At 47.6% G+C, this 15,576-nt stretch overlaps 1 protein-coding gene across 4 annotated transcripts in view; it reads left to right on the top strand.

Annotated features, from left to right (window-relative positions):
* Positions 1–15,576, top strand: part of OPCML (opioid binding protein/cell adhesion molecule like) — a 760,587-nt gene that overhangs the window by 384,890 nt on the left and 360,121 nt on the right. For 2 of the 4 annotated variants that reach the window (XM_053367519.1, XM_053367517.1), the window contains exon 3: positions 7,529–7,613. In XM_053367519.1, coding sequence (XP_053223494.1) covers positions 7,529–7,613 — 85 coding nt within the window. Of the gene's footprint in view, positions 1–6,253; positions 7,614–15,576 lie in introns of those variants that run through there. The other 2 variants (XM_053367516.1, XM_053367518.1) reach the window with 2 other exon arrangements.

Below are 15,576 nucleotides of genomic sequence, written 5' to 3'. Positions count from 1 at the left end.
AGCAGCAGCTGAGAAAGCCTGCCTACTTCTTGCGCACGGATATTGGGGGGGGGGGAGTGGAGTTGCTGGTCTCTTTGTGTAATTCTGGCTTGCAGCCTGCTGGATAGCACAGTAGTCCTCAATCTTTCTACCCCTGCTGGTAAAGAACCTCAGTCTGCAAGATAGATCCCATTCAGTAGTGCAGCTAGGCAATCTTAGGTTCTGGATTTAATGGTTAAATATGCATTGCTTTCTTTATTTCAAAACATGGTAAGCCAGCTCTACTGTATTGGGGGTCCCCTCTTGCTCATTTTGCAGGGTGGGGCTCTGAGCTTCTGCCACAAAGTTGTACACTGATGGTACCACTGACCCCATTTCAAGTATTCATCACAAATGTTCATCTTTCTCTGCCTCTGTGTTTTCTTCTTCCTCCCTTAAAATCTACTGAACTGCAACATACCCTGCAACATTTCTCCGATGAAAGTAGGGATGCCCCATTTCATAATGAAAATTTTACTATTTATACCCCACACATCTTACTGGGTTACCCCAGCCACTCTGGGTGGCTTCCAACATGTATATAAAAATAATAACAAAACATTAAACATTAAAAAAAACCCACTTCCCTATAAGGATTGCCTTCAGGCGGCTCGGGGGTTGAATAACTCCATACCATCCAACATTTCTCCAATGAAAATAGGGACATCCTAAGGGAAAGCAGGGCATTCCAGGATCAAATCAGAAACTGGGACTGCTTCTCTAAATGAGGGACGTCCTTGGAAAACAGGGACACTTGTATGGTCTACTGCAATACATAATTGCAATGTCTTGGTGTGTCCCCCTCCCCCTTAGCTCCAGGAATGCCTTATTTGATGAAGAATGTTGCTCCCTCCCCTTTAGTAGCCTTGAGTGAGATTATTCCTGGGAAAGAAGGTGGGGAAGCAGAGTGCCGTCATGGACAGAGTCTGGCCATGTCAGCTGAATTGTGAGGCTTTCCCCCTTTCCTATGTGTATCCAGTGCTTCCTCCAAACAGGTCCAAGTACTGTAGCATGCATGGATGCAATTCAGTTTTGTTCTCACAACCACCTTATGTGATAGCCCAGGCTGATAAGAATGTGCTTTGACACAAGGACACTAAGTGAGATTCAGGGTATGAGCAAATATATCAGCAAAATCTTGCTCTTTGTAGTCTTAAGGTCCAACCCTTAAGGAACCCTTAAGTAAGCCTCACTGTGTCCGGAAGATCTTACTCCCAGTGTGCATAAATTTTATAGCCATGTAGTTCAATATCCTAGGTATGTTTACTCAGGCCCCATTAAGACTTTAATATTTATTATTATTGTTGCAATAAAAAACATCCAGGATGAAACATCTTTTAAAGGAAAGTATGCATTTCAAAGAAATAAATGGCAAAAAAATATCAATAGGGCTAACTTCCAAAAAGCCGTGCACAAGTCTCCATTGAAAACCATGTCTGCAGCACCAGACTGTCTTCATCTTATTGGTCAGATAATTCCCCTCCTCACCCCCTGATCAAATTGACTACTAGAAAGTTCACCTTATCCATCAGGGGGCATTTGTATTAAGATTGCTGGATCGGAATTATTTGCTCCTTAGCTCCTACTGTACACATCAGATTGGTGAGAGCATGGACTACTTCTGCATTTACTTTCCCAAAGAGCATGTAAAATATGATTCTAATCTGTACTGTTGATTGAGAGTGAGCTCAAGGTTAATTAACCCGGCCTCTCTCTTTTTCCTTTTTGGAGTGGGATCTGAACAGATTAAGATAGTTTTAACATTCTATAAACCTATATTAAAGTACACCTGTTAGCTGTGGCCAGCACATCCATTATGTCAAGTGTGTAGGACACTTTTCTCAGCCCAAATGTTGCAATCCCTTGTGAGGGCAACCTTCCAGGTGCCTATATGCCATATTACCTTATCATAATGAGGACCGTATACAGATAAAGTCATTCTAATATCACACTTACTTTTGCTTAACACCAGGATACACCATGTCTGGAGTGATCAGCTGCAAATGAGGACTGTTCCTTTAATTGCTAGGCAGAAGAGGAAATTCTGGCAGGTGCTGTTTTTCATGCAGGGGGTGAGAAAAACTGTAACAGAAAGCCAACTTCCCACAGAAAGCCAGACAAATGGCCCATCTAGCTGAAGGTTTCAGGCAGGAAGCCTTACTAGCCCTACCTGGAGACATCAATGTTGAACCTAGGACCTTCTGCATGCAAAGCAGATGTTCTAACACCAAGCCAAGGCTCAAAATGGAATGGTGTGTATGGCCAATGTTGTGTAAAGTGTTGTTAAGCTGGGAGCTACAACTTTCGCCATGTCTCACCATTGGCCGTGCAGAATGTGGCTGATGGGAATTGTAGTTCACTAACATCTGGATGGCCACAGCTTAGCCACCCTTGCATTGGCATAAAGAAGGAGAGTTTTGTTGGCACAACCATCCCTGCTTTCTCAGGTACAAGTGGAAAGTGTTTTGGGGAAGAGCAAACTTGCCTAGTCAGACCAGCAGTGACTCTCTAGTTATTCAAACAGGAGGCATTGTCCAGTTCTACCTGGAGTTGCTGGGAATTGAATTTGGGGGCGTCTGCATGCAAACCTGATACTCTTCCACCAAGTTACAAGGGTTTAGTGGCTCCCCTTCCCCCAAACGAAAAACAGGCTCAATTAATAAGGAGCTGCCTTATACAGAGTCAGACCACGGGTCCGCCTTGCTCTGTATTGTTTACATCACTGTTTCCCAATCTTGGGTCTCCAGCTGTTTTTATACTACAATTTCCATCATCCCTAGCTAGCAGGATCAGTGGTCAGGGGTTATGGGAACTGTAGTCCAAAAACAGCTGGAGACCCATGTTTGGGAAACACTGGTCTACACTGACCAGCAGCAGAGGTGGATTTAGGGCATCACAACCGGTTCCTTTACACTGGATGCTGAGCTGAAGGAGACTCTGCAAGCCGCTGAAACTATGTCATAGTGAATTGAGCAGAGCGGAAGGTGAGAGGTGGGGGTCACCAAATGTTGGCCTTGTATAGGGTGCCGCTGACATTTGAAAGATCAAAATCTACCCCTGCTGGCAACATCTCTCCAGGATTTTAACCTGGAGTTTTTCAGCCAATAAATGCCAGGGATTGGATTTAGGACTGTCTGCATGAAGAGCAGCGGCTCTCATCTTGAGCTATGGCAGAAACACGCAGCTGGCCATTGCTAAGAGAAGTTTCTCTGGAATCAAGAGACTTTGCCGCAAAGTCACAAATAGTAGCCAAGGGAGCCTAGCTGCCTCTCCTCTTCCTCTGCTTTGCTCCTTTTTTTGTCTTTCACACATTCTCACAAATTGGGTCTCCAAGGACCCTTCCATTTTTAATGTTCCAAAGCCTCTAGCTGTGTCAGGAAGTTGTGGTAGCTGCACTTATTTTTATTTGTTTATTGCATGCTGCCACAGCAAGCCCTCCTTTGTAATGGTTTCAGGGTTTGCCATACAAAACAGATGCACAGCAGTGAAATGTACCCCCCACCTGATATGGGGAGCAGAGGAACCTTATTCTTGGAGCCATTGGTATGCATAGTTAATACACCAGTTCCAATGTGGCCTTTCAACAACATACTTTAAAAATGCACTGCTCTCTGTGTGTGTTTTGAAGTTTAATGTTGAATAACCCACTCATGTGCCTTCTTTAAACTTTCCTTAGAAGCCCCCCCCCCCATGACACTCCACAACAGAACCTTGCAGGGCTGTTGTGATTATAAAAGGGTTGAGAAGAACCATGTGCACTGCCCTGAACTCCATGAAAGGGAAAGAGAGATGTAATAAATAAGTATGTACACTGGTTTACTCCCACACTACATGGATACCTATAGCTCAGTTCCCAGAATGAGATGTAAACAGGTTGTGTTAAATTGGAGAGCATCAAACAAATAGGTGGGAGGAGGAACAAGAAAGACAGAGCTCTATTTTAAAAGTTCTGCTTTTAAAATTGTATTCCCTGATTTTATTATTCTCCTGCACTGGGCAGGAGATGATCTCTGTTGTTCTTTTCAGCTGTAAAGTTGTATCCAATGTGAGTCCTATGTGGAGTAGACCTATTGAAAGGAATGGACTGAACTTCGGCATGTTCATTAACTTCAGCGGGTCTATACTCTGAATAGAACTTAGTTGACTAGCGCCCAACTAAATTTTTATTACTTCAGTGGAATTTTAAAATTCATCATACCTTGATTCTAAAACATGGTTCTGTGAGTTCAAATTCCATGATTCCATGCATCAAGATGCCAGCCATCTTGCAACAAAGCTGGGTTCCAGTTCGGTCTTCCCCAAAATGCTTCCTATTTGCTCCTAAGCAGGCAGCTCTGGTTCTGCCAGTTTGAACTGATGCAAGGCAGGGGTGGCTCACCTGTGGCACTCCAGATACTGCTGAACTACAAGTCCCATCAGCCCCAGTCTGCATGGCCAAATATCGGGAATGAAGGGAGCAATTTCTGGAGGGCCACCGGTTAGCCACCCTCTAGCGCAACGCCAGCCACACACACGCAGCATCCTGTTCTGTTCTCAGCAGTAGAGCCTCTGCATTGCATGCAGAAAGACCCTGGTTCAATGCAGGAATCTCCAGCTAGGGCTGGGAATGTCCCGCATCTGAAACCCTAGGCTGTGGCCACTGCTCCATTTGGGCAAATGGGACACTGCCCCACCAACCTCAGTTTGCCGTCAGCCAGGCCCCAGCTTGCCTCCTCCTTATTTGCAACCTGTGCAAGGGGTGTCACTGCCTTTGTCAGCTTCGTCCTCCTGCATAGTCTCAGTGTTGTCCCTGCTAAGTTTTGCAAGGGGTACACTGACTGATGCAAGGGACATGGGTGGTGCTGTGGGTTAAACCACAGAGCCAAGGGCTTGCCAATCAGAAGGTCAGCGGTTCGAATCCCCACGATGGGATGAGCTCCCGTTGCTCGGTCCCTGCTCCTGCCAACCTAGCAGTTCAAAAACACCTCAAAGTGCAAGTAGATAAATAGGTACGGCTCCAGTGGGAAGGTAAATGGTGTTTCCATGCACTGCTCTGGTTCGCCAGAAGCGGCTTAGTCATGCTGGCCACATGACCTGGAAGCTGTACGCCAGCTCCCTTGGCCAATAAAGCAAGATGAGCGCCACGACCCCAGAGTCATCCGCGACTGGACCTGATGGTCAGGGGTCTCTTTACCTTTACACTGACTGAGAGGAAGGAAGAATAAGCGAGCCCTCTGAAAAGGCAAGGTGAGACAACCTGCTCAGATGGCAGGGTCTGCCAGGGCAGCAGATCCCAGTGCCAATCTTTCTCTCCCTCACATTCTTGATGTAAATCTTTCCAGACCACTTCTTCGCTGGTGGAGAAGGGGGTGCTATTTTGGGGTCTACCTTTGGTGCCAAAATGTCTTGGGCCAGTCCTGATTGTAAGAAAACAGGCAGTCAGGAGTAGTGGCAGCTGGCTGAGGTTGATGAAGCAGTGCATCATTTGCCTTAACAGGCCAGCCTCCATTGGCTCTGCCCGTCCTTCACCCTTGCACCACCTTCTGTTTGGGCACCCTGCCTGCCATCCCACCAGCAGTACCAGCCAAGTCATATCTCTGTGGTAGAGCCTTGCATGCAGAAGGGCCCAGGATCAATCTCTGGCACCTCCTAGTAGCGCAGGGCAAGTTCCCTGCTTCAGCCCTGGAGAACTGCTGCCAGTCAGTGTAGACAATGCCAGGGAAGATAGGCCAATGGCCTGGCTCAGTATAAGGTGGCTTCTGTTTCCAAATGGGGCGCCTGCCAGTCAGAGCAGGCAATGCTGAGCTAGGTGGACCAAGGGTCTGGCTGAGTAGAGATAACTTCCTACACCTCTCCTCGTCTGAAGCAGAGTCTTGTGTGACCCCAGGACTGCCTCCCTGCATTTTTGTTTTAAGCTAGCCAATCCCAATAGTGTCTCTGGGTTTCCCATTCTGCCTCCCAGCCTCCTGACTCCTGGAAGCGGTGTGTGTGTATTGCTATTGCTGCTGCTACTGCATGTCCCAGCTTGGTACATGTTGCCGGTGCTGCAGCACTGAGCGCGATGGCAGCAGCACAGCCGTGGGGGTGGGGGGACACCGCTTTGCCCAAGCCTGGCTTATGCCTACTCCCCGTCCTCCGCAGCCGGACCCAGAGCTCTGGCTCCGGGAGGGTTAAGAAAAAAGCGGGGCGAGCTCCTCGCTTTCTCTACCCCCCCTCCTCTCCGCCCAACCCCGCCAGCCCCGCGGCCGCTCCGCTGTCCTCCGCTCCGCCGCCGAGATTAATGCGCGGCTCCTGCCCCACCGTGCAGCGTGTGGCTGTGCCGGGGAGCCCCGAGTGTTGGTCAGTCGCTGCCATGACAACCCTCGGATGTCGGCGGGCGCGCGCGAGAGGGATTCAGAGGAGATGCTCCCGGCGAGGAGGGAGAGCGGAGCGGGGATGCTGAAATTGGCGGCGGCGGTGGCGAAGAAGAAGAAGAAGCAGGAGGAGGAGGAGAGAAAATCAGCGGCGGCGAGAGCAGGAGGAATAGCAGCTGCCAACGGTTCCCGCTCGCTACTCCTGCCAGCCCGCGTCCTTTAAAGTGCTGGAGAGAGGCAGCCGAGCCTGGTCCGAGGGGTTCCTCTCTGGCTATCTGTCTCTCTGCCGCTCTACCTGGAGCTCGCTCGGGTGGAAACGGAGAGAAGCGAGCGAAAGCTTGCCCTTTGCAGAGCCTGCCAGGCAGTGGGAGCGGGCTGGGTCCCCCCAAACCCCAGCCTTGCGAACCTTCCTTGGACTTTGGAGAGCTCTGTCTTGACGCAAAGGAAGTTTGGAGTGACATTCTGTGTGTGCGGATTGTAATTTATATAGGATCATTGGAGAAGGCTTTCTTGCAGCGCCCAACTTGCCCCTCTCCCTATCCTTGGGGTGTCCCCCCCCTCTCGGTCCTCCCTTCGTATTTCCTGCTCAAGAGAGCGGGTGGAAGAGAGAGGGAGAGAGAGTTGCATTGCCCTCCCTTCTTGGGTTATAAACTTTTGATGCCGGATCTGCGCAGCGCCTGCCCGACGGAATCTTAAGGTGGCATCAGGGAAAAAAGAAGGAAAAACAGGCGGGGAAGAAGAGCCGTGACCTTCCTTCTTTCCTCTCTCTCTCTCTCTCTCTCTCTCTCTCTCTCTCTCTCTCTCGTCTCTGAGCTCAGCCCCGTGCCAGCCGCCTCCTCCTCTTCCTCCTCCTCCTCTTCTGCTCCCCTCAACCTCCTGCACCCGGCACCCAAGAAACACTGGGGACCACTTTCTAGATGCTGTTTGGGAGCTTTGGATCTCCGGTTTCGGATTGCCTCTGGGGACTTTGCTAATCCGTCCGTCAGGCGTCCCCTTCTCCGTCTCTCTTCTCTGCCTTCCACCCCCAAAGAGCCTCTTCAGTTCATCTCTTTCCCACTACCACCGTTGCCTATCTTTGCCTTGAGGAAAGCCCAGGATGGGGGTCGGTGGGTGCTTAGTCCTGCCCTGGCGGTGCCTGGTCGTCCTGTCTCTCAGGCTCCTCTTCCTTGTGCCCGCAGGAGTGCCAGTGCGCAGCGGAGATGCCACCTTCCCCAAGGCGATGGACAACGTGACCGTCAAGCAAGGAGAGAGCGCCACCCTCAGGTAGGAGCAGATGCTGGGTAGCTTTTTGTGTGTGTGGCGTGGCTTCTTATTTATTGCCCGAGGGCATTTTGCTTCTTTTATGATGGAGCTGGAGAAGGTGCCTGGTGTCTGGGAGGAGAGCTTGGACGGTGTTGGTGGGGAGGGAAAGGGTAGCTTCAGGCTGGCATCGGCCCTTTCTTGAAGCAAGGTTGTTGTGTGATGATGTGGTGTCTGGGAATGGCGCTGTGCACGAGAACCCTGAAATCCTGCTGCTTCCCCGAGCTTGGGGGCATATCAGACTGCTGGGATAAAGGTGGAGGAGGGATGCTGGCGATGTTGTAAAAAAGCCATTCGGAGGATGGCTGGCTGGCTGGCTGGCTGGCTGGCTGTGGCGGGATCTGCAGCAGAATGTTGTGGACACGTTTGACTGCTCATTATCAGCAGTGGAATGTGGCAGGGAAGGGTGGTGGAGATGAGAAATAGATGTCCACTTCTTCTTTTTTAAGGACTTGCATGCCAAGCAGTTCAGTTGGTCGTGTTTTGTGGCTGGTGCCAGGGTGTGGGCTCGTTGGAGAATGCAGGTGCCAGACAGTTGGTGAGGTTGAAGTGTCAGACAGAGTGAGCTTTACACAGCCCCAGGGACATTGGTTTTGTTTTGAAAGTGGTTTAGTGCAAGAAGGAGCAGGTGTGGCAAGAGGAGATGTGCTGTGCATGTGTTCTGGTGTGGGGCACATTGGAGGTTTGCATTTCGTGGCACTCCCCCTCCCTATAGATCTAGCTGGTTTCCAGGGCCCTGATGTCTCTCTCCCACCCCCTGTGCAACCGTTTTACAGTCTCTGCACGAATCTGTTAATATCAAATCAATCTTTTACCCCTGGGGAACCTCCTATGAATTCACATGGACTGCTTTTGTTTTGTTTTTTTGTTCTACCTTGCACTGCTTAGCCCTGTGAGAAATGCAGGTGGTTTATATACAGATGGCCCACTTCTCTGCCAACCCTCTCTCTTCAGTTCCTGACTGAGTTTTACAGGCGCAAGCATTGCCTCTAGAAGCAGGGTGGTGGTGGTGAGATTTTGGATGTCTGAAGCATAGTGGAGAAAGGCAGGCAGCCTCGAGTGGTGGGTATACTTGACTCACCTTTTAATTTTGAACAAAAGGAGGGGGTTGTCCAGAGATACATCATCAGCATCATGACATTTGAAGTACCCATCTCGGTTGTATGGCTTAAATGCTACCTAGCTTGATTGGTCAGTGAGGCAAACCACGCCCAGGAATGCAGAACTGGGCCAAGCAGAAGATTCTGTGTATGTGTGTGTCTCCCCCAGGATTTAAATACTCTGTTTAGTCTGTAATAATAGTAATAATTTGCTTCAGCCATCTGAAACTGTTTTTACTAACCCATTATTTGAATTCTACAAGCATATGCCTGTACACATATGGCTTTTGTTTTTTCCCCAATAAGCTGTGTTTATAATTGTGAAAGTAACAGAAAGGGATGTATTTTAAGGATGGTGCTTAATTTCTAAAATGATAGCTGCTGTGATTCATACCTTTATAAGTATCAAGCTCTCCAACCTATTGCTTGCTACAAATCAGTCACTCAGGTATCATCAGTGGGTCGGCTGCTTTACAGAGTATAAGAGGACCTGGAAGCCCCTCAATGCTAATCTTGGACACATAGCTTCTGTTTGCTGTATATATGCATTGAGGGATTTGCACTCTGAGTATGCTCTGTGGCACTCTTTACCATTTCTTCATGAACTCCAGGCCTGGTTTTGACAGTTTCACTTGCAGTTCCACCATCAATCTATCCATCTGCCAGAGTATTAAGTACTTGAAGCTGGAATTATGACATTTCAGGAAAGTTCTAGACAAGCCAGAAAATAGAGTTGAAACAGCATTTTACTTGTGCAGACCGCATCCCCCTGGGGCATCTGACTGAACTTGTGAAGAGCATATGAGCATCATTCTATGATCAACTCACTGGGGGAAGAGGGAATATGTGGTCTCAAAAGTATTGCTTGACTAAAAAGCCCATCATCCCTGACCAACAGCTATGGTGGCTGGGGTTGATGGGAGATGGAGCCCAACAGCACCTAGTGGGCTACAGGTTCCCCATCACAGAGCTAAATGAGCTAATAGGGTCACTCACAGAAAAGATCTGCCAGTAGTTACAATCCTATGTATGTCTGCTTGGAAGTAAGATTAAGACCCATTGAGTACAATTGACCTTGCTCCCAGGTACATTCATATGGAATTGCATCCATAGGAGCATCTCCGCACAGCTGAATTAAACTGGAATAACAGCAGCATTTTTTTCTGCTGTAAGGAACCCTGCAAACTGTAATTCCTTAAAAGAAGGGGCTGAGAATGACTGACACTTGGCTCATCCATGCTTCCTCCATTCATTTCCCATAGCCATTCTCCTCCAGATCACCAGTTTCCCACACTTTCTCCTCCTTCAGTCCATATTTTCTCATGCTCCTCTCTTTTTCAGAGTATATCTGCTATGAAAACTAAAACAAAAAACCAAGCTAGATTGAGGGAAGGAGAAGTGTGGTAAGTCAGCGATTTGGAGAAGAAGAACATCTTGTGGACAATGGAGAATTAATGGAGGTTCAGGAAGCTTGTGACCCACATGAAACAACAGTATACATGTGCCCTATGTCTCTTTGGCACTTTTAGAAAACTACAGCTCCCAGGATTCTAAGAGCAGCCAAGGATGGTAAAAGTAGGATGAAGCCAATCGAAGCGCTTCTCCAGAGAACCTGTTTATTGATCATTCAGCCTGCTTTTTTCTTGCACAAAGCTTACATGGAGGGAGGTTAGACTATGTCCAGTCTTTACTTGAGCATTTGTCCACAGTGCAGCAACGAGCACAATTAGTTCATACTTTTCGGTACATTTCCTTATCATTTGCCTAACCAGAAAAAGTCATTTAAAAGAGCAGATTTGTTGTGCTAGGACAGCAGAGCCCTTTAACCCATTTTAATTGCGCACACCTGAATTTCCAGCATGTGCCTGGACCCCTTCTTCAAAACAGTGACAGCCTGAAGGTACCCTGAGTTGGCAGTGCAGAAGGCTCCCAGTGAAATTCTCCTGCTGCAGATGACATGCAGTTTGGAGAAGGCCATTTCAGGTTCTGAGAATGGATGTGAATGGGCAGAACCAAGAACAGCAGGGCTCTGCCTCGGGGAGGAACGAGTGTCGTCGGAGGCCTCCTGCACTCTCAATGGGCCATTTGTTGGCCCTCCCAGCTGCTTGGTAGTCATTTATCTCCCCATTTTGCTGGGACAGAGGAGAGACTCATTGGGGCAGGCAGACAAATCACACACAGCCATTCATGTAGGAGCCATCGTATCCTCTGACCTTTCCAAAAGTACGGTACTAAGCATTCCCTGCGCTTTGCTGCTTGGAAGAAGGCAATTAAACTGAGAATCTGGAAGAGAGAGGGAGAAAGAGACAGAAAGAAAAGAGGTGCATCACGCTCCAGATATGTGGATTTTAGAGCTGCCACTGGAACACAGATTCCTGGTTCTGAAATAACAGTTTTGTTCATTGATTTTGCAGTTGTGTAGCGAGCAGCCATTAACAAGCTTCCCACTTAGGCTGGAGACGGATTATATGGTGTGTGTTTTCTCTCTCTCTCCCAGAGAAAGACAGAGAGAAAGCTAAAGGGGTTTTGGAATAAATAAATAAATAAGAAGGAACACTGTTTGTAATGACTACATACACACACACCCCGTTCCCCCCACTTTCAGTTTTGCAAAACAAAACATTGCAAAATGCTTTCATTTTGGTCCAAGGAAATCATGGGATAAATATATACAGTAGACAACCGCATACCAGGGGCTTAAGTGGTGACCATTGGACCAGGTGGGGCAGTCAACGAACTCACTGGAGGCAGTTCTGATTTGTTTTGGTTTTCTCCCCATCCTTTCCCCTTGCAAATATAGGACTTGTCCACACTTCTGCTTCTCCATGCCTAGAAAGCATGGGGCCGAGCCATTTGCTGTTAGTCTCATGCTTTCTAGGCACGGGTCTGAGAGGTTTTGCCTTTGCATCACCACTTTCCCCCAGAAAACCCACTCTTTAGCACTAAATCATAGCAAACATCAATCCAGAGGAATCCCAATTGATATTTGCTGTGATTCAGTGCGGGGGGGGGGGGAGTGGCGGGGCAAGAGGAAGAGTGGATGAACCTATATTGTAGATGCTCAAACAATGCAGTAGTACAACTGCTTGGCATCTAACTGAACTCAATCCTGTAAGGTAGGTTAGGCTAAAAGACGCCTCCTTCTACCATCCCAGCTCCCTCCAGACACAGATGAAGGGTGGATTTTCTGGCCATAGTGATGCTTGTGATTGGCTGTGCTGCCTACAGCTGTGATTGACTAGCAGAGGAGAAAGGGGGGGGAGCTCTAGGGAGTCTCTGAATGGTAGGCAATTAATATAACTGAAAGGGTTGATAATCCTGCTGGGTCACCAATTTGGATTTGGGGGTGAAGAAAAAATTCCTGGTGGGGCTTTCCCCCCACATTGCTCTTGTGATCAGCCTCCTCTGCCCACATAGGGAGAAAAGCCTCTCTCAAACCACTTTCTTGATAACTATAAATAGTCTCCAGCTTTACTCAGATGCTTATCATACTATGTGCAGTTAACTCAGTTCCTCTGGCTTCGGTCTGCTCCTCTTTCCAGATCTCAAGGATGGCAAAAGGTCACAATATTACCCAATGTTGCATGGGTTGTTTGCTTGTTTTTTTCGCTCACTTTCAATTTTCTACAGAATCAAGTTGCATTCTTGAAACAATGTTTTGGGATGAGCAAGGCTCCCTTGGCCACATAGCTCAGATCACACAGCAGCTGTTTAAAGGGATTCCTTCTCAATGCATATCTATGGCAACTGCTGGCTTGCTCTTTGTGTATCTGAAGATGCTGACTCTGATAGTTGCCATACTCAGCACTGCCTGGGGTACCAAACCGCTCAACTATCTGCTCAACAGCTGGAAAAGATATATATCATACAATCAGTTCTCATGGCATGAACAAAGGCTGATTTGCAGATCCTAGCATGCAAATGTGTTGTATTAGAGCCAAACTAGATGTCACGGTAAATACATCTTTGCATTTAACTGTTGGTGTATTGTGAACAATGGGTTAAATTACACAGGACGTGGTCTCATGTCTTGAGAAGCAACCCCCAGTGTCTGGATGTTCTGAGATAAGGGTGTCAGGTGCACAGGGTTGTTAAAACAACACCAGCAAGGTTGAGACTTGCTGAATCCTTCACCCTCCTATTGGTCCCGAGAATATGCCTACATGTATGATAGTTTCTAGGGCATTGCATTCATTAAGTCCACATCTTGCCCTGTTGCATGTCCTGATGCTATCCTTGAAGTAGAATTGTAAATAATGGTACCATATAAGGTTTCAATGTACTGAGCATGCTCAGAAGGAATGTGGTCAGTAACTGGAGGTGAATTCTAATCCTGCAATAAAATTCTAGCAGACCATGAGGAAGCTCCTTTTGTCTAAACTGGTATGCTTCCCACTGTAGTAACTTTAGAGCTATCACAGGGTTAAGTGCCTTATAAGGAAATGGGGTAAGAGGAACTGAGTACTTCGATTGGAGAGGAAATTTAAACTTAATGGGATATGAGGAATGTGCTTTATCGATGTATAAAATGGTATGGAATGTGTAACAACAACAACAACAATTTATTATTTATACCCCGCCCATCTGGATGAGTTTCCGCAGCCACTCTGGGCGGCTCCCAATCAAATGTTAAAAACAAAACAGCATTAAATATTAAAAACTTCCCTAAACAGGGCTGTCTTCAGGTATCTTTTAAAAATAGGATAGCTGCTTATTTCCTTGACATCTGATGGGAGGGTGTTCCACAGGGCGGGCGCCACTACCGAGAAGGCCCTCTGTTTGGTTCCCTGTAACCTCACTTTTCGCAGTGAGGGAACTGCCAGAAGGGCCTCAGCGCTGGATCTCAGTGTCCGGGCTGAATGATGGGGGTAGAGACGCTCCTTCAGGTATACAGGACCGAGGCCGTTTAGGGGTTTAAAGGTCAGCACCAACACTTTGAATTGTGCTCGGAAATGTCCTGGGAGCTAATGCCGATCTCTCAGGACTGGTGTTATATGGTCCTGGCAGCCATTCCCAGTCACCAGTCTAGCTGCTGCATTCTGGATTAATTGCAGATTCCAGGTCACCTTCAAAGGTAGCCCTATGTGGAATGCATTGCAGTAGTCCAAGCAGGAGATAACCAGAGCATGCACCACTCTGGCGAGACAGTCTGTGGGCAAATAGGGTCTCAGCCTGCATACCAGATGTTAGCATGAGGCCAGAGAATTTGGGAGAAATCCCTCCTGGTCCTTTCTGTACAGAAATAAAATACAACAGGACTCCTTCTCCACTCACTGACTCATGTAATTTTTGGTATATCCATGAGACAGGGCAAGCTTTAATTGCAACATCCTGTTTGCTGTCATGGTCTGATTCTGATCCTGTGAGACTCAGGGGAAGAGGCTGTGGGTTTTACACAGCAGCGTTAGCTAGCATGGCGATAGTAATAACAGATCTCTCTGTACGCATGTATAAGAACTTTATATAGTAGATAGTAGTGTTTAGCTTTGTCTTGTGTCTAGAAACAATTAACACTTTGATACTTTGAGCTGTGTGGGAGAGGAGGTTTCCCCTTAACTAAGGACTCTGAAAGATGCTAGCTGCTGGGAGCAGAAAATCTCTCAAGACTCAGCCAGGGCTCTGCATACTCTGTTACTCTGCTCTACGCCACACAGGCTGAGGTGTGTTGAACTACCAATTGGCTTCCACAAGTCATGGGCGTTAACATGCAGTTGTTTTGTTTTGTTTTAAATGCAAATTGTATCCTCTTTCCATGGTGGTTGTAGTGGTGGTGGTGGGTACTGCAAATTCACAGCATCAGAGTAGGCATGGAGAGCACATTTAACTCTTTAGTCCAATAATAACAATAACAATAACATATTATTTATACCCCGCCCATCTGGCTGGGTTTCCCCAGCCACTCTGGGCGGCTTCCAACAAAACATTAAAATACAATAGTCCTTCAGATATCATGATCCTGAGGAAAAATCCCTCTTCTGAAGCTGCTATTTTCAATGGAAGGTAATCCCCTATTATACTTTCATCCTGATACAACATTAAAGTTCAAAATGGGCTACAAATTCTGTTAAAAAAACCAGGCATCCCAAAGTTAAACAAATGAAAGGGAGTGCCCAGGATTCTCAGCTTCTGGTTTCAGGCCTGCCCTGTAGGCAGTCTGTAGCCACCAGCAAGGACAGATTTCCTGACCTGGGAGGTTATATAAGGGTGAGGGAGCATTGCCTTTTCTATCCTATGGTGTCTTCCTCAGCTGGTGTCCCTGCAGTTCCCCCCTTTTTACTACAGCTGAGTGGTGACATGCAAGCAGAATCTCTTTAAACAGTACCTTTAAGCAGCAACTTGATTTTCAGACATCAGTGAGACATTGCTGATCTTTGCACTCTGAGAAGCTTCACTTGTTGGTTTCTGAAGGCCAAGCAAAGGCACAAAAGCAAGCCTAGCCAGTTTTTATTCTACTCAGTTGGCAACCTTTTGGCTTACAATGTTCAAGTCACCAGTTCAAGGCCTTGAGACTCTTGATAGGTGGGGATAACTTTCAGAACATAAGAAAAGCTTTTCTGGATCAGGTCAAAGGGCATCTGATCCAGCATCCTCTTCTCACCGGGTATAAGGGGTGGAGGGGGCTTCAGCTCCCCCAATATTTTTTGGTCAGGGGGCAGCATCCCTCATATTTAGGGGGAGCCACCCCCCAAACTACCAGGTACCCTCCAAGCACCCCAGCCTCTGCCTGGTAGCCCAGGAGCCAGGAAGGGGCTGGGATGAGCAAGCACAGAGATTGCCCTCTGGGCGTCCTGCCCCTGCCAGGCACACAACGGACGACATCACATGAC

This window comes from Podarcis raffonei, chromosome 15 (assembly GCF_027172205.1).
Source record: "Podarcis raffonei isolate rPodRaf1 chromosome 15, rPodRaf1.pri, whole genome shotgun sequence".
Classification (NCBI taxonomy): domain Eukaryota; kingdom Metazoa; phylum Chordata; class Lepidosauria; order Squamata; family Lacertidae; genus Podarcis; species Podarcis raffonei.
Note: the sequence above shows the minus strand (reverse complement) of the source record. Positions and strands in the feature narration are given on the sequence as shown.